A 19,447-nucleotide genomic window follows, 5' to 3' on the forward strand; every position below is an offset into this window, starting at 1 on the left:
ATAAGTAAAATTGTACAATTCTTTGTAGGGTATAGGTGAATATTTTCATGGTAATGGGAAAAGGAAGAATTTCTTAAACTACAAAGAGAAAATGCTAACTATAAAGAAAAGATTGAAAATTTGATTGTATTAAAATTAAGGTTTATGTTCTCCAAAACACACCATAAATACAAAAAAAAAAAAAAAACTACTTACAAACTGGAAAAAAAGATATGTACAACACATAGAAGCAAAGATAACAAAGAAAATATAAATAATATCTGCCAATAGAGAAGAAAAAGATAATCCATTTGAAAAATGAACTGGAGACATGAGCAGGAATTTCAGAAGAGGAATCCATGGGGCCAGTAAAGATAAGAGACATTCACCTTTTTAGACATCAGGAAACGCAGGCAAAGACTGTATGCTGGTTAGTACCAATTCAACTGGCAAAATTTTTTACATATGAAAATACCAAGTGTCAGAGAGGAAATGGATCTACAGGAGGTTCTTTTATGATGGAGCTGTAAATTAGAACAACCGCTCTGGGAAGGAATTTGACATTGTCTTGTAATGATGAATGTTCATGTTTCCTAACCATTCCTCTCCTGGATTCCTTTCCAAGGGAGAATTTCACAGGTACAAAAGATACACACAATAATATACACAAGAGTACTCACAGCAATGAAAGTGAAACTCACTCAGTTGTGTCCAATTCTTTGAGACCCCATGGACTATACAGCACATGGAATTCTCCAGGCCAGAATACTGGAGTGGGTAGCCTTTCTCTTTTCCAGTGGATCTTCCCAACCCAGGGATCGAACCCAGCTCTCCCCACATTGCAGGCAGATTCTTTACCAGCTGAGCCACAAGGGAAGCCCAAGAATACTGGAGTAGGTAGCCTATCCCTTCTCCAGGGGAGCCTCCCAACCCAGGAATTGAACCAGGGTCTTCTGCATTGCAGGTGGATTCTTTACCAACTGAGCTATCAGGGAAGCACTATTTATAATAACAGTTATACTATTTTATAGTAGCAAAAATACTGAAACAAGCCCAGTGTCTATCAGCGTCAACAAATGGAATAAAAGATAATTTGGAGCATACTTATTCTGTGGAATACTAGAGAACATTCAGAAGAGATGAACAATAGCTTCACAAAACAACATTCATGGATCTTTCAGTCAGTTCAGTTGCTCAGTCATGTCTGACTCTTCATGACCCCATGGACTGCAGCACGCCAGGCTTCCCTTTCCATCACCAACTCCCAGAGCTTGCCCAAACTCATGTCCATCAGGATGGTGGTGCCATCCAACCATCTCATTCTCTGTGGTCCCCTTCTCCTCCTGCCTTCAATCTTTCCCAGCATCAGGGTGTTTTCTAAGGAGTCAATTCTTCACATCAGGTGGCCAAACTATTGGAGTTTCAGCTTCAGCATTAGTCCTTCCAATGAACATTCAGGACTGATTTCCTTTAGGATTGACTGGTTTGATCTCCTTGCAGTCCAAGTGACTTGCAAGAGTCTTCTCCAGTGCCACAGTTCAAAAGCATCAATTCTTTGGCATTCAGATTTCTTAATAGACCAATTTGCACATCCATACATGACATCTGGAAAAACTATAGCCTTGACTAGACAGACCTTTATTGGCAAAGTAATGTCTCTGCTTTTTAATATGCTGTCTAGGTTTGTCATAGATTTTCTTCCAAGAAGCAAGCACCTTTCAACTTTATGACTGCAGTCACCATCTCCAGTGATTTTGGAGCCCAAGAAAATAAATAAAATAATGGATCTTAGCCATCTTCTACTGAGTGAAACCAGTCTATTCTGAAGGAGATCATCCCTGGGATTTCTTTGGAAGGAATGATGCTAAAGCTGAAATTCCAGTACTTTGGCCACCTTATGCAAAGAGTTGACTCACTGGGAAAGACTCTGATGCTGGGAGGGATTGGGGGCAGGAGGAGAAGGGGATGACAGAGGGTGAGATGGCTGGATGGCATCACTGACTCGATGGATGTGAGTTTGAGTGGACTCCGGGAGTTGGTTATGGACAGGGAAGCCTGGCATGCTGTGATTCATGGGGTTGCAAAGAGTCGGACATGACTGAGCGACTGAACCGAACTGAACTGAGTGAAAAGAATATAAATCATAGATAATGAAAAATAAAATCATGGATCTTAGCAGTCTTCTATTGAGTGAAAAGAAAGAGAAATCCCACAAGAGGAGGGTCTAACTCCCTTTTCATACATTTTTAAAAATACTACAACTACTTTACAGTAGTTTACCAACAAAGGTCTGTATAATCAAAGCTATGGCTTTCTTAGTAGTCATGTACAAATATGAGAGTTGGGCTATCACTCTCACCCTTGAGTACCAAAGAATTGATGCTTTCAAACTGTAGTGCTGGAGAAGACTGTTGAGAGTCCCTTGGACAGCAAGATCAAACCTGTCAATCCTGAAGGAAATCAATCCTGAATATTCATTCGAAGGACTGATGCTGAATCTCCAATACTTTGGCTACCTGATGTGAAGAGCCAACTCATTGGAAAAGACTCTGATACTGGGAAAGATTGAGGGCAGGCGGAGAAGAGGGTGACAGAGGATGACATGGTTGGAGGCATCACCAACTTAATGGACATGAGTTTGAGCAAACTCCGGGAGATAGTGAAGGACAGGGAAGCCTGGCATGCTGCAGTCCATGGGATCACAAAGAATCCAACAGGACTCAGCAACTCAACAACAGCAACTTTACAATAATATATCAAACTATTCCAAGAGATTCAAGCAAGTCAAAAAGCAAGATCCATAGTATGATGGTAGAACCAGGGACAGGATGAAAGAGGAGCATAAAATGTTAATCATCAGAGTTCTCATCCTTGTGTTGAATGGTGTGTCAATAGATGTATAGATAATAAAAAAGAAAATGAAAAAGTGAATTAACACAAAATGGGTAAGAAGGTCTTCGAGTAGAAAAATTACATAAAATCAAGGTCTATGTTCTTAAGAATTTTTCACCCACATTATCTTGGATATCTCAAAATAGTAAGTTTCTTTAAATGATGACAGCATTCAGAAAAAAATCCAGCTGATTTCACACTGTATCAAACCCAGCAGTCACTTGAGATTTGAAAAATTATAATAAGTTGGGCCTGACATGAGATAAGCATTTCTTTGCCAAATTTCCCAATGTGGAATTTAGAAGCTGTTCATTCTCATCAAGAGCCAGGAGCTCTGTCCTTGTAGTTTATCACCATCTCAGAAGACATTGCCTTAGAACACTTGGCTGTCTTTTAAAAATTCCCCCTCAGAGGCTACTCACAGCAATATTATAACAAGTAGTCTTTTGGAAGCCTGCATGTTGTATTTGATAACCTATGAAGAAAAATAGAGAAACTTTTAAAGTATAAATTTAGGGGCTGTTTTCTGAAGTTTTACAGCTTCAATAAATTTGTGTTTTCTTCCTTGTTGCTGTCAAGTGATATGAGGAAATATGGAAAGTTCTATGATCTTGCCTTGAAGCTCTGAACTGCCAACTTAAAAAGGTCCCCAAGGATAGAAATGAGAACTAACCCAAACCTGCTCCCCCAGATCACCAGGCAGCTGTGCTCACATTTCTGATCTCTGACCTCAGCTAACTGTACATCATAGCCATGCAAGTTTGCATGTGAAAGTACATTTGGTCGTGTAATATTTATCTTCATTGTTGCTGTGGTGAAGTATAGAGTGCCCTCATGTTCACAGCCAACTGGTCTAAAAGATAAATGACTCGGGATCTTTCCAAGAAGATGTTGCCTCCCTTCTAGATATTTCCAAAAATATCCTTGAAGAAAGAAGAAATTGTTTGTTAAGACATTCAATTATTGTCTTCAGTTATTCTCCACATAGAAACAAGAAGCCAATTTTATTTCTCAGTAAATAAATAGTGCAGAGGAGAGGGAAATAAATAGTCTTCATTAGGATTGGGCATCTCAGGGGTTGAGCATGCATAGGCTTGGTCAGAATGAAATTCATAAGACTTCTTAAATTTTTCTGTTAAGGTAAAATTTTTTATTGTGTTGACTACTCTTTAAAGTGAGTCCTTACCTTCCATTCTTTGTTTCAATGAATTTTAAAATCATTGTTATACATTTTAGCATAGGGTTGCATAGAGTCGGACACGACTGAAGTGACTTAGCATGCATGCATGCGTTGGAGAAGGAAATGGCAACCCACTCCAGTATTCTCGCCTGGAGAATCCCAGGGACGGAGGAGCCTGGTGGGCTGCCATCTATGGGGTCACACAGAGTCGGACACGACTGAAGCAACTTAGCAGCAGCAGCAGCAGTGAAGTTTTACCTATTTTCAAAAATTTACCTTTTTCTAAAAAGCAAACTGTACTAAAAAAACTCTAGAAGAAGCCTACAACTGTGTTTCTAGAAGAATGACTTACATTTCTGACCATGTTTTGTACTTCACTAGATGCTTGTAATAAAAACCAAACTTTATGTGGCTCTTACAGTAACCATTGCGCTTTCTTTTTTCTCTCTTTCTTTTATGCCCCATACTTAAAGTGCATTTCCTGCTATTATCCTGAGCTACTCTTCAAAGATAACTGTCAAAGAGACATTTTAGGAGGAATAAATAGTGAGATTTTCATGCAGTTTAACATGGTATTCCTTAAGGAGATTTTTCATTTAGCAGAAAAAGAAGCGCCTGTAATCTTTACTGAAAATCCTTACTGTCTTCCTGCAAATGTACAGTCATGTCTTGTATCATCTTTGCTTGCTTAGGATGATTCTTCCTCCGACCCAGAGATCTGGATTCAGATAACTTCTCTGCCCATGTATGGTGCTCTCTTAAAAACCTCAGGACCTGAGGTGGAAGAACTCTCAGAGATTTCTAATTTCACTATGGAAGACATCAACAACAAGAAAATTAGGTATTATAACCACCTGGTACTACACAGAATTTTTAAAATTGTATTAAAATATGTAAGCAACTAACCCATAGTTCCCTTGAAAGATTATGTTGCCTCTGGCCCCATTTTTAAACAGAGATTCAGTCATCTTACTTGACCTGACAGCGTAGCTCATTCATTCCATTCTTCTCTTGACTTCGATAGGTATTTGGCCGCATTTGAGACCAGTGGTCATCCAGTTACTGACAGCTTCCACTTCTCTGTCTCTGATATGGACCACAACCGTCTGGACAATCAGAAGTTTACCATCACCATCACGCCCGACAAGGATCCACCCCCAGTCATTGCTTTTGCTGACCTTATCACGGTAAGCAGTCCAGATCAATGAACTGTAGGTGCTGTAGAAAGCTGGAATCTGCGCCAGTGTGAATGAAGGATTTCTACTTAAACTGGCTGTCAGGGCCTTCCCCTCAAATATCTAAGCCATAGAATCAAGCTATTATGGCTTTCAATCATTAGTTTTTCAAAGAGGATGAAAATAATTAAATGCATAAGATCAAATCATTATATCCACATTATTTAATTAGTCAACAAATATTTCTGTGCCAGACACAGATCTATTTGTGCGGTCTTTGGTATACTATGCTAGATGTGTATAGTAGTAGGAGTGTAGAGGTGTGTTTTTGAGGTGTTTATAGTCTAATGTTTGCAGCAACTAAAACATAGGAATATGGATAGTGTCCTGGGTCACATCTTAAACTGAGTTGATACTTATCTCTGTAAACAATATTGGTGTGTGGAGGGTGGGGGTCCATGTAATGTACCCCGATTATGAAGTTACCCGTATCTGAGTTCAAGTGCCAGTTCGGTTACTAACTGACTGATCTTGGACCAATTATATAATCTTTCTTAGCCTCAGTTGCCTCATTTTTAAAGTGTTACTACTATTCCTATTACACAGAGGATTACTCTGATGATGAATAAAATAGCATGAAAAAGCTCCAGTACAGAACTGGCCCGTAGTAGGGATTCCATAAAAGTTAATTCACTTTCTTATTCCACTCTATGTACATACCATAATGCCCAAAACTCAGGATTTCTGATTTTCTTGAGCAATTGAAAATTTGTGCAACTGAGTTGTTTCTGAATGGTTCTGATATTCTACTCATTTTTTCGTGTCCACACTGGGGAAGCCTTTTGCACCTTCCCCATTCTCAGAGTCAGGGTGACCTTCCACTTTATAATTTATAAATCTTCCTGTATTTAGCCAACAGTCATTCAGAAGTCAAGTTGCATATCCAGCAGGCTACAAAAAACACTAGACTCAGGTTGCAACGTTAGCATACAAAACAGGGCCTGAAAGGAGAAAGGTAGCTGGAGCTACTGCTTTTACTTAAACCGATTTATTATTCTCTTTGACAGTAATGATAAGCACTAGCTTTCAGGTACGGTGAGCCCTGTCTTCCTTGCACCTTTAAGCATACACTGTCATGGGATAAAGGGGACTTTATCTCTGGTGGGAACTCCTATAGGACAGGATGCACTCACAGTATCCAAGGGAGGACTGGATGGATCATTCTGAAGCTGCGGACTTTTGAACGTTGATTCGAAGGAAGGCAGCCCTCCTGCCATGCAACTGTTCCGAGGTGGGTGATTAGAATGGGCCAGAGCTGCTTTATAACCAGATCCATCATGGAAGAAGCACAGCTTTGAAGGCAAACACAGACGTCACTGCGTCTGAGCATGGCTCTGAGACGTGCTGAAGGATGGCCGGGCCCCAGCAGCTGGCACATTCCTCATCTTGTCTGTAGAGAATCTGCCTCCTCAAACAAATGGAAGGTCACCCCAGGCAGCAATTTTCGATTCAGTCCTTTTTTACTGCAGTCCATGTAACCGCCCAAGGACTCTCTCCAATCTTTTCTTTCTTAGGTTGACGAGGGAGGGAGGACCCCACTCTCTTTTCACCATTTCTTCGCTGCTGCAGCTGAGGACAGTTTCCAGGAGGACGCCATCATTAAGCTAAGCGCCCTGCCCCAGTATGGCTGCATCGAGAACACGGGGACAGGTACCAGCCTGGCTGTAGAATTGTTCCAGACCTGGGGAGAAGAGGCAGGGTGGAGGGGGGTCACTGCCTGCAATTAACCTGGACAGGGAGACCCGAAGAGGGGGGGGACTGTTTCTAAGAAATGGAAGGAAGGTCTTGTTGACTCAACAAATATTGACTGAGCATTTCCTGTATGTGAAGCACTTTTTTAAGCACTGGGGATAGATCAGTAAGGGACTTCCCTGGTGGCTCAATGGTAAAGAATCCGCCTGCAATACAGAAGACACAGGAGACATGGGTTCAATCCCTGGGTTGGGAAGGTCCCCTGGAGGAGGGCATGGCAACCCACTCCAGTATTCTTGCCTGGAAATCTCATGGACAGAGGAGCCTGGTGGGCTGCTGTCCATGCAGTTGCAAAGAGTCGGACACAACTGAAACTGCTGAGCGTACACACACATAGATCAGTAAACCAGACAGAAACCCTTACCTTTGCGGTGCCTTAGATCCTGGTGGGAGGAGACAGATAAGAAACCTAAGAAATGAGAAAATTGTGGAAGATGTTAGGAGGTCAGTCAGTGCCGTGGGGAATACTAGAACAAGGGAAAAGTGCCAGCCATTAGGACAGAGGGGCTTGGGGATTGCACTTGAAATTGAATGTCAAGGAATAAGATTGTCTGTTGTTTTATTGTGAGGTAGCTACTGTTTAGCTGAACCAGAGCTGACGCCTCAGCTTTTTCTAAATATATGATGTGAATTGAAATGCGTGCTTGTCTGTCTGTGACCCTCTCCCCGACCATCTGCCCTGGACCCACTGCTCTTGGTGGTTATCACAGAGGAGGGAAGGGGAGAGGCGGGGACTGTCCACAGGCCCCCTGTGTCCACAGTGACTGGCAGCTGAGACAGCTCCTGGCAGGTGACCTTACCACCACCTCTGCTGGGAGGCTCCTGAGTGCTAGCGCTCGGCTCTAACTGGCGTGTAGCTCGAAGCTCCCACAGAGAGGCTATTGACTGAAGGTGTCTGTGGCCTGAGTGATGCCTGGGATTTGAGTCTAGTTTTACCAGAAACTCATTTAGCAGGGGTCATGTTTTCCTAGAGAAAACCTTGAGTCTTTTCCCCATCTTGCTTTGCAGAGTGTGCCCTTAGATTTGTTTATTGCTGCATTAGATTTGGGCTTCTCTTGTGTCTCAGCTGGTAAAGAATCCGCCTGCAATGCAGGAGACCTGGGTTCGATCCCTGGGTTGGGAAGATCACCTGGAGAAAGGAAAGGTTACCCTCTCCAGTATTTGAGAGGCAGTGGATTATAAAAGAGGAATAAGACATCCCTGACCTCGCGCAGGAGACAGATACAAAGACTGATGGTATAATCATGAAATACCAGGACAGGGAAAGGAGCAAAGCACCAAGAAAGGATACAGGAGAAAGCAATCACTTTTGCCTGGGAAGGCGGGAATGTCTGAGGAAGGGTTAGTGGGAGTTGCTGTGGGCAGAGGGAAAACAGTGTTTCTCGCAGAAGAAAGCACAAGCAAAAGTGGGGAATCAGAAAAGGATGGTTGCCCCCAGCCTTCTCTTCTCTCTGGGTGGTTTCTGATAAGGCTTTCTAATGCTGTTTTATGTTAACCTGGAGTGCACGCAGAGGACTATTTCACTGGTCCAGAAGTCAAATTTCTGGCAGTTCTTGGCCCCTCTTAAAGTGGTTCTCAAACCTTAATGCTCATAAGACTCACCTGGAGGGCCTGAGCAAACACAAATTCCTGGGCAGTAACCCCAGAGTTCCTGTTGCAGAAGGTTGGTGAGATCTATGCATTAGCATTTCTCACTGGCTCACAGGGGGTTCCATTACTGCTGGTCCAGGGACCACACTTGGAGACCCAATGCTCTGCATTAGTACGAACCTGGAAGTAAGGAAAAGACGTTCAGGGGGGCAAATCATTGTCCTAACACATATCATGTAAGGTCCCATCCTTTGCTTCGTGGGCTTTCAGAACAGAGTCTCATTTTATGTAGCTACCTAGATTCAGAGTCCAGCTGACCAAAAGAACATCTTTTTAAAAACATCAGAAGAAGAATCATTTAAGTTCACACTAGCACAAGAACCGAACAGTCATATTGTTCAGTATAAAATCTAACAGCGTGGAACCTACGTTCCTTTAGTACCAGCACAACTAGTGAAAGCCACTCAGTCATGTCTTATTCTTTGCGACCCCATGGACTATACAAGCCATGGAATTCTCCAGGCTAGAATACTGGAGTGGGTCGCCTTTCCCTTCTCCAGGGGATCTTTTCAACCCAGGGATCAAAGTCAGGTCTCCCGCATTGCAGGCAGTTTCTTTACCAGCTGAGCCACAAGGGAAGCCCAAGAATACTGGAGTGGGTAGCCTATCCCTTCTCCAGGGGATCTTCCCTACCCAGGAATCGAACCGGGGTCTCCTGCACTGCAGGCGGATTCTTTAACAACTGAGTTAGTATGGTGCACAGCTAGGGCCCACCTTAATTACCTGTTGGGCATCACTGTGTTCCAGCACAGTGCAGTAATAGATGTTCATGATATAGCCTCCACACATCAAGAACTATTTAATTTGCACATAATATATTCTATTGAAGAAGGCGAGGAAACTCATTAATAAGAATGGTTTATATGAAAAAATAGAAGATGCAGTTTTAAGAATCAAAAGGATTGATGCTTAAAGCTTCAGTGACAGATTCACTTGTTGAATAGCTTGTTTCTAATGATAGAAAGTCATTCTATTTGAATACATTTTTAGGCTTCACTTAGCGTATTTTTGCCACATTTCTTATATTTATAGTGATAAACAGAAAGAGAAAATTAAAGTTTTAAGGAATTATAGCAATTCCTTTTGGAAACTCTGAACTGTGTGCCCTAGGGGTTATCAGCTCACTAATCACTTAGACTCCCTATGCTTCTGGTATCTAGAGGAATCAAATCTGAGGGGTACAATTTAAGAAAATTCACATCATTGAAAAAAAAGAATATTTGTCTTGAATTCTTGTCACAAACAAATTGTAAATAAAACATTTTCATTCCTACTCTTTCAATTTGGAGGTCAACAAAAAATGACCCTGTCTGTCTTCGACTAGGAAGTCAGTCGCCTTGTAATATATGATCTCATCTTTGCAAAAACCAGGGAAGAGGGAAAGAGAAAGTGTTATTGTTTTCAGATCTTCTATCTACACTTTTCTTTGTTGATGTATATCTAGGGAGTGTTTGAAAATACAGGGGTTTCTTTTTTTCTCCTCTCTTTAGAAGAAAATGTAACCATTTAAATCAATCATTTAGAGAGATTTAGTCCAAATAAGAGACAAGTCATCCAACATTTACACAGTGCTTATTCTTTCCCTTGGCCTTTGGGGTTGGAATGAAAAGAAAACATAACCAGCACTTTCCATGAAACTCTGAATGATACTTGAACATCTCAGTGCCTGAACACCTGAGCTCTGGATGGTCCCTGAACATCACAGTGGCTCTAGTGTACCATTCCAGGGGCTGAGCACTAGCCCATGAGGTTACTAGAGGTTTCTTAAGGAACTGAATTGTCAAATGAAAACATGCTTAAGGAGATATTTCTTAGATTTAAAGATATACAGTTCACACTTTCTTGTGTAGAGAAAAAAGGTTTCTCTTGCAAAATGGTTTTGAAATTGACTAAAGTGTAAAACTTTTATTCCTATATCAATATTTGTCCATGACTTATTTTATCAAATATTTCTAACAAAACAACCATTGATTCTGTGCTCTATTAAATAATAGCATTCTGAGTACTTTCATACATGTAACTCATTTGAGTCCCACTTATTGATGAGAAATAGTGGGGAAACTGGGGTCCCACCCAAGTCTTCAAATTCCATTCTCCCACCTTTATTCTCAAACTTGTTTTCACCTTTTGTTGATAGTGCTGTCATGCTTTCTGGTTCAGCTCAGAAAGCAGGAATTTATGGATCAAGATAAAAGTTCCCTCTTGCTGTTGGTGCAGGTGATCGGTTTGGCCCTGGAACTACCAGTGACCTAGAGGCATCGTTCCCTATTCAAGATGTCCTGGAAAACTACATTTACTACTTTCAGAGTGTTCATGAAAGCATTGAGCCAACCCATGATATTTTCAGTTTTTATGTAAGTGATGGAAACAGTCGATCAGAAGTCCACAGCATCAACATCACCATCGAGGTAAAGACTCTGGAAGCTGAAAAAGTTGGGCCTTTGACCACAATATCCCACCATTAGATAGCTTCAAAAGAACTCAAAAACAAATAAAATTGGGTTGGACCTTCAATTTTAGAGGTCACTTTAAAAAGCATAACCCTGACCTTTAGGAAACTTGTAGAATTAAGGCTGACATTTGGAGATGGTATGACTTGGAAATCTGAATTTCCATTTTAGGATAAAATCTATCTGGTCTGTGTGAAGACACTTTGTTCTCACAGACAGAGAAAACTGGCTAGCCTCATATGAGGTGAAAAGTAACATATGCTTATTTTTCCCTGCAATTATTATATGTAGTTCTACGTACATACTTGCTCTTTCTAACATTTTAGCACATTTGTTCATCATACTATAACATTAAAGAAATGTGTTCCCTGATGCTGTATATATTCCCTTTTGAGCAACTACATAGGCTTGCTCTGTCAGCCTGAGGAGAGAGAGATAAAAGATAAAACTCAGAATGGAATACCCTCTGCCTTGAGAAAACAAAACATGGCACTCTCAGCACCCTTGGGGGACAAGGGTGGAGGGGAGCTGACTTCTGCTGGGGCTGGTCAGGCAGACAGTTGAGACACCTGCACTTTCAAATATGTGTCCTCTATCATAGGTTCTAAGACAGCTATGATTTCAAAACAATGTGCCCTTTTATCCCCCCAGTACACTTGTACTTGTCTAACCACATGTCCATATTTCTGGCATCTGGAAAATGCCATCATCGTACCTATGGAGAATGCCGGAGATTTCTGTAGCATGTCCATCAAGGGCATATCTGGTTTATGTGATCTGCTCAGCTTTCAACATAACCATTTTGAGTGAGAATTAAAGACAGTGACATATTAGGTGCAAACTATATACGTAAAATAAACAATAAAGGATTTATTGTCTAGCACAGGAGACTATGTTCAATATCTTGTAATGACCTATAGTGGAAAACAATCTGAAAAAATATATAACTGAACTGCTTTGGTATACACCTGAAGCTAACACAATATTGTTAATCAACTATATTTCAATAAAAATACAATAACAACAACAACGATAACAATAAGAGATGATGACACATTAAATGCTATTTCAGTGGTGAAAGTTGATGTGATGGTGTTACTGTATTTGAATAGTGTGCACTCTTTTTTTCTTCTTAAACCAGTATCTGTGTGAGACCTAACATTTTATGCTTTAATCAGAGGAAGAACGACGAGCCTCCCAGAGTGACCTTGAGGCCCCTTGGCGTGCAGCTGAGCTCAGGAGTGGTGATCAGCAATTCTTCTTTGAGCTTGCAAGACCTGGACACTCCAGATAATGAGCTGATTTTTGTATTGACAAAAAAGCCTGGCCACGGTATGACATAACTGCTATGGGAAGCTTCTTAACTGAGGTGCTCGATGGGTTATTAGAATAAACACGTTGATTTCAGCTGATCATTCCTCTACCTTCCTGGTGCATAGTCCATTCATTGCATCAAGGTATAATCAGATTCACAGCTAGTTTATATTCTTTGGGGTCACCATAGACTGGTTGTTCTAAAAGCCTGACTCCTGGGTAATTGGTGTCTCTGAAATTCAATTTCAGCTGTTTTCTTGCTTTCTTCTGTAGCCTCAGGCAGAACAAGTTTTCAGAATCTTCACATCCTCTTCTTGGAGGGGGCATCATTGCTTGATCATCCTGGGCTATTTCATACAAAGAACAGAATAGCCACCTTGTAATTAATTACAAAGGGTGTTCATTTCAGGTTGGAGGCATGGTAGATAATCTTTATGAGCTCATCTGTTTTGCAAAGAAAGCACTTTTCCTGATTAAACCAGAGGTTTAAAACACCACCATGGTAATCTTCTACCTACTTCCATTCTAAGTGCTAACTACCTAGTATTAGCTAAAGCTCTGCAGTTTTCATCTCCTAAGTGGTAGCTTGGTGGCCTAATGGCTATTGACCTTTTACAGGTAAAACTATTCCTGTTGAGGGAGAGTTCACCAGAGAAGCTGTTGGTCATTACATTTTAGCTTGCCTCCATCTACTTTCACTTTCTTTAATGAAACACTGTGTTTCATTACATACACATGACCCTTGAAAATAGCATAATATGCCTCAGCCCTAGGATGCTTAGTGTCTTTCTGAACATAAATGGAGTTTAAAATAAATTCCTCTGTCTCATCCCAGATGCCTCGGGAGGAAGGCAGCAAGTGGAGAGTGCTACTTTCACCCTACAGAAGGGGAAAATAAGGCTTAGATAGTGAAGTGAGTTTGAATTTGTGGAGAGAGATTTGATTCCTAGGCCACTGTATTTCCGTATTCATCTGTGTCCCCTTAAGAGATTTTTAATCAGGAAAAGTGGAACTTTATCTTCTTTATTTGGAGATGAGGTCATCGAGCGTCACCCTGTGCTTTTGTATAAAATTCTGAGTTGTTGGTTACTTATGCATGTGCAGTCAACATGTCCAAGGGGCTTGGCGTTCTACCCAGGCTCAAAGTTGACAAAATCAGATAATGTTTTAGTGCCATATTTGCTCTACCATATGGATGTGAGAGTTGGACTATAAAGAAAGCTGAGCACTGAAGAACTGATGCTTTGGAACTGTGGTGATGGAAAAGACTCTTGAAAGTCCCTTGGACTGCAAGGAGATCCAACCAGTCCATCCTAAATGAGATCAGCCCTGAATATTTATTGGAAGGACTGATGCTAAAGCTGAAACTCCAGTACTTTGGCCACCTCATGCAAAGAGTTGACTCATTGGAAAAGACTCTGATCCTGGGAGGGATTGGGGGCAGGAGGAAAAGGAGACAACAGGGGATGAGATGGCTGGATGGCATCACCAACTCAATGGACATGAGTCTGAGTGAACTCCGGGAGTTGGTGATGGACAGGGAGGCCTGGCATTCTGCGATTCACGGGGTCGCAAAGAGTCGGACACAACAGAGCAACTGAACTGAACTGATGCAAAGAGCTGAGTCATTTGAAAAGACCCTGATGCTGGGAAAGATTGAGGGCAGGAGGAGAAGGGGACGAAAGACGATGAGATGGTTGGATGGCATCACCGACTCGATGGACATGAGTTTGAGTGAACTCCAGGAGTTGGTGATGGACAGGGAGGCCTGGTGTGCTGCAGTTCATGGGGTCAAAAAGAGTCGGACACGACTGAGCGAATGAACTGAACTGAACTGTTTCTTTCTTTCTTTCTTTTTTTTTACTTCCTTCCTCAGGTCATCTGCTCCGGAGGCAAACTGCTTCTGAACCTCTGGAGAATGGGAGGGTTTTGGCCCAGGGCTCCTCCTTCACCTATCAAGATATCCTGGCTGGGCTAGTTGGGTATATGCCTGGTGGTCCAGGTGTAGCAGTGGATGAGTTCCGGTTCTCCCTCACTGATGGCCTCCACACAGACACGGGGAGGATGGAGATATATATAGAACTGCCTACAAGTGACAACCCCCAGCTGGCTGTAAACAGAGGCCTCCAGCTCTCAGCAGGTACCATAGGCATGGAAGAGAGTGGCCATGGTTTCTTCTTTGTTCCTGCGCAATGCTTCCTTCCATGTCAGCAGTGTGGGAGGATCTTGAACTGGGTGTGCAGAGTTTAGGGAAACCTGTTGTTTTGGGGACACTAAGCATTGTGAATGACAAGTGTGAAATCTCTGAAGTTCTTTGGACCAGACACCTGTGTCTGTGAATCTGAGGAAAGACTGAGAAGAGTTTATAGTATTTCCAGGGTCCTCAGAATATTCGTTTATGCAACCACTTGTAGGTCCCGATCTCTTAGAACACTGACACTGCCCAACCAACCCTACAGAAACAAACAACAAAATCTAGCAGGATTTTCAACATGCTTCTTTTTTTTCTTTAAAGTCATGGAGAGGCAAATGGGAAGTCATCATGCACTAGGAGAGATTATATCAGTAATTAAGAACCATTATATATGGTGTTCTCCGGAGAAGGCGATGGCACCCCACTCCAGTACTCTTGCCTGGAAAATCCCATAGGCGGAGGAGCCTGGTAGGCTGCAGTCCATGGGGTCGCGAAGAGTTGGACACAACTGAGCGACTTCACTTTCACTTTTCACTTTCATGCATTGGAGAAGGAAATGGCAACCCACTCCAGTGTTCTTGCCTGGAGAATCCCAGGGACGTGGGAGCCTGGTTGGCTGCAGTCCATGGGGTCACGAAGAGTCGGACACGACTGAGCGACTTCACTTTCACTTTTCACTTTCATGCATTGTAGAAGGAAATGGCAACCCACTCCAGTGTTCTTGCCTGGAGAATCCCAGGGATGGGGGAGCCTGGTGGGCTGCCATCTATGGGGTCGCACAGAGTCGGACACGACTGAAGCGACTTAGCAGCAGCAGCAGCAGATGTGGTGTTCTAGGATCTAACATTCCCAGTTTGCTGGTGGATATGCAACACTGAAGGACCTGTGACAACTGTGGGTCTTGGAGTCACTTTGCAGTAGGAAGTTACTTATTGAATGGACCTTTGGTCCACAGAGCATCTATATCACACTGGACTTCTGTTTGCTTGTCTGTTCTTAGTTTCACATGTATTCTGTAGTGAAAAAATATTTGGTAGAACGGTATTTGAAAATGTGGAGATTCCCAAAGGTCCCAAGTATTAGGTCTGGGACTTAACTTTGCCCTATTTATAGGTTAATAAGTTGACCTATTACTCTTTCATGGATGCTGGTCAAACACATGAGATTCCTTGTGGTTTTTATTTAGTCCCTAAATCATGTCTGACTCTGTGACCCTGGGGCTGTAACCTGCCAGGCTCCTCTGTCCATGGGATTTCCCAGGCAAGGATACTGAAGTGAGTTGCCTTTTGCCACTCCAAGGGAATCTTCCTGACCCAGGGATCAGACCTGCATCTCCTTGACTGCAAGAGGATTTTTTTACTGCTGAGCCACTGGGGAAGCTGAGATTCCTTGGTCAGAAATAAAGTTCTCTGTGACAATCCCCTCCAAGTCCCACAGGGACAATTCAGAGGGCCCAGACGAATACATTTGTGTGCAGGGTGATGAATTACAGAAAATGAACCCTGAGCTTGGGAGCTCTCCTTGTTATAGTAGCGATAAGCAAACCTCATCTGTGTCCCAGAGGAAGATGTCACCTCCTCCCTCAGGCATGCTCCCTGAGAATAGCCCAGAGAACAAGAGGTCAAACCTTGCATTCTTGGCATTACCCAGCAAAAACATACAGAGACGCTCAGGGCCCATGGCAGACTGTCACTCCACAGACCAGGTTCTATTACACATGAGTAACTAACTAGGACCCACTTTATCAGAATTCACTGTTTTAACGTGAGAAGTGGGCTAGAGAGGAGAACAAAGAGGAAGGCCCTGAGAAGAGGTGCTTGCCAGGAGAGACAGTCCCAGGTGGCTCAGTGGTAAAGAATCCGCCTGTCAATGCATTTCGATGGGGTCGCAAAGAGTCAGACATGACTGAGCACGCACACACACACTCTGCCTTGCCTCTGTCCCCAGCACCTGGGCAATCTTCCAGGAGTCAGTATTCAGGTCTCCCTGCTCTGTGTCTCTCATCATAGCCTCTATCTTGAGGAACAGTGATTCTGACTATTCAGTGTGAGATGGCAACCAGATATGTTTGTGAGTTCATGTAAAGCTGTTTTTTGATTTTGTTTTTTTTTAGTGATTTGGTGATCCTTAAGACAGTAAATAAATTAGGTCCAAGCCAGTCTCATTGTCGTTCTGAGAGTCATTTACATCACAGAGCTAGAAGTTCAGAACATAGATTTAGGTGCTAACTGAAAGGTCAAGGGAGAGAGCGATCATGTGCAGAGTGAAATTGGATCAGAAGAAAAAGGAGCTCAGATCTAAACTCAAGGTGAAAGTCACCCAGTTGTGTCCGACTGTTTGCGACCTCATGGACTATAGAGTCCATGGAATTCTCCAGGCCAGAATACTGGAGTGGGCAGCCATTCCCTTCTCCAGAGGATCTTCCTAACCTGGGGATCAAACCCAGGTCTCCTACATTGCAGGCAGATTCTTTGCCAACTGAACCAAACTCAGGGGGTGATTAGAAAATTGGAAAGTTGGGACTATTCACTTAGGGAAGTTAAAATGTATTCAGCTGGAACCAGAAGGGCAAGCAGCTGATATTTTCTTTTTATTTTCTAAAGGAAGGAAATTGTTTTATTTATCTGGCTGAGCTGGGTCTTCATTGCTTCATGTGGGGTTTGCAGTATGCAGGATCTAGCTCTCTGACCAGGGATCAAACCCTGGGCTGCTGTATAGGGGAGCATGGACTCTTGGCCACTGGACCACGAAGAAGTCCCATAGCTGATACTTCCTTAGACCGGGGAGTGTGTGATAATTTAGTCTCCAGTCTCCTAAAATCATTTGACCTGCTCTCCAAAAGCAATAATGGGGAAGGACCTAGTCTCTCCCATTCTCTTCCAGGGTCCATAGCAACCATCACAGAACAGCACTTGAAAGTGACGGATCCTGACTCAGATGACCGCCAGGTGATGTATATCTTAAAGGAAGATCCTGGAGTAGGGCGCCTGCAGATGGTAAAACGTGACAGCCTGGAGCAGATCTCCACTAGAGGCCCCATCCGAAGTTTCACCCAGGCTGACATCACTCAAGGTCAGGCACTTCTCCTACTCAGACTTCCAAAAACTCCACCCCCTGTAGTCAAATGGGAATTGGTGCCTGGTAGCCAATGGCAGCAAACTGCGCACTCTTGGTTTGAATTAAGAGCTGAGTTATAGCTTCATTTATTCTTACTTGTCTCCTCCATTTTTTGGTTTGGAAAAAGCTTCCCTTCTTGACTAAAATGTTCTCATGCTTTGACATAGCCTTGATGAAATTGAGGGCTATTATAGAGGAAAAAATCATTTTGACTTGCTGTGATGCTAAAAAGTGTATGAGAGAGAGAAAGAGAGAAAGAAAAAAGAAGTGAATTGGGATGGATTAAGGTGAAAATTATGCCTGCCTTAGGTGAACAATTTATATCTTTCTCCAGCTCCCCAAAGAGCCCAAGTTAATGAACTAAGCAAAATGGAAGGGCATAAATCGGAGCTGCCTCAGGGAGATTACATAGCTCATCCCTTCTCCAGGAAATGCTGATGTAATGTGAAAGCATAAATGTTAAATGCTACGTAGTTACCGTACAGTGCTTTCAGGGATAAGAAAGGAAGAGAAGTTACATATTGAGAGGGAAGTAATCCCATGTCAGGTGATGACATGCAATTTCCGTTTAGAGGTGGAAACATGCTCCCCTAGGACCAGAATACAGGTCCTGTCTGTGCACGCATGCCTAGAATTGATAGCAGCCCAAATATCATTGGACCTGTCTGTACTTTAATGAAGGGAGTGGAATAATTCCTTAGATATTCCTTGCCTCAGTGTCCCTTTTTAGAATATGAGATCAGGGACTTCTTCCCAGATGTTTGGTTATATTTACATTGCTAGATCCTTATAAGTAATGCTATGGTTTAATAAAAATATAATATATTGGGTTTTTCCCTTTGGGTCCAATTGACATCTAGGTAGAGTTTATTTGTTTTATCTGTTTCTTTGTTGATTGGTTATATCCCACACCTTTCCTAAAATGATTTAAGACTGGGAAATGGGAGTGACACCTTAGGGGAGCTCTCTGAGTGGTCTGTGGCTCTCTGTCCTCCTGCCCTGTGACATGGATAGATAAAAGGGCCACACCAGTGATGTGGGTCTGGTCAGTGCCCATTTCTGCATGGGCAGTTTTGCTGACCTCATGATTCATGAGGCTTCCTTAGAGACTTCCACAGATTCGGAGCCTCAGCTGTAAGCAAAGCCACTTTCTGCTTGGGGTGATTTTATCATGAAGTCACTGATGAGGAGGCAGTCGCTAGATGAAAGGGAGGAAATGAAAACATTAGACTAAAATGTCAAAGGCAGTGTCAAAGTGAGAGGGGGGTAATTGATTCATTGGTGTGAATACCCATTGAATTCTCACCTGACATTTCAGAAGTAAGGCCAGAAAACACAAAATAGCAAACTGTGATCTTCTCGTCCTTGTTATAGGCCTTATAGAATACAGTCATGGAAAAGGAGAATCTGGTGGGAACTTTGCTTTTAAATTTGATGTGGTTGATGGAGAAGGCAACAAACTGATTGGCCAGTCATTTTCCATCAGTGTTTCAGGTAAGGGGGCATTGGGTGTTTGAAAGTTCTCCAGCAGTTCTGAGGTCACGTGGTGCATACCTTGAGTCTTGAGCCTTTTCTTTACAGGCTTGTGTGGAAATCTGAAATCCTCTCAACACTGTTACACAATGCTGTGGCTCTCTGATGTACTCTCTGAGAGTCAGACCTGGGGATTATGTTGATTATTTTG

The 19,447-nt window shown here is 42.5% G+C and overlaps 1 protein-coding gene across 1 annotated transcript in view; it reads left to right on the plus strand.

Annotated features, from left to right (window-relative positions):
- The window catches only part of FRAS1 (Fraser extracellular matrix complex subunit 1), a 523,572-nt gene that overhangs the window by 419,699 nt on the left and 84,426 nt on the right, over positions 1-19,447 (plus strand). The window contains exons 39-46 of the mRNA XM_027970762.2: positions 4,744-4,892; positions 5,076-5,238; positions 6,801-6,936; positions 10,906-11,096; positions 12,317-12,470; positions 14,329-14,592; positions 17,530-17,718; positions 19,138-19,257. Coding sequence (XP_027826563.2) covers positions 4,744-4,892; positions 5,076-5,238; positions 6,801-6,936; positions 10,906-11,096; positions 12,317-12,470; positions 14,329-14,592; positions 17,530-17,718; positions 19,138-19,257 — 1,366 coding nt within the window. The remainder of the gene's footprint in view (positions 1-4,743; positions 4,893-5,075; positions 5,239-6,800; positions 6,937-10,905; positions 11,097-12,316; positions 12,471-14,328; positions 14,593-17,529; positions 17,719-19,137; positions 19,258-19,447) is intronic.

This window comes from Ovis aries, chromosome 6 (genome assembly GCF_016772045.2).
Source record: "Ovis aries strain OAR_USU_Benz2616 breed Rambouillet chromosome 6, ARS-UI_Ramb_v3.0, whole genome shotgun sequence".
Lineage (NCBI taxonomy): Eukaryota > Metazoa > Chordata > Mammalia > Artiodactyla > Bovidae > Ovis > Ovis aries.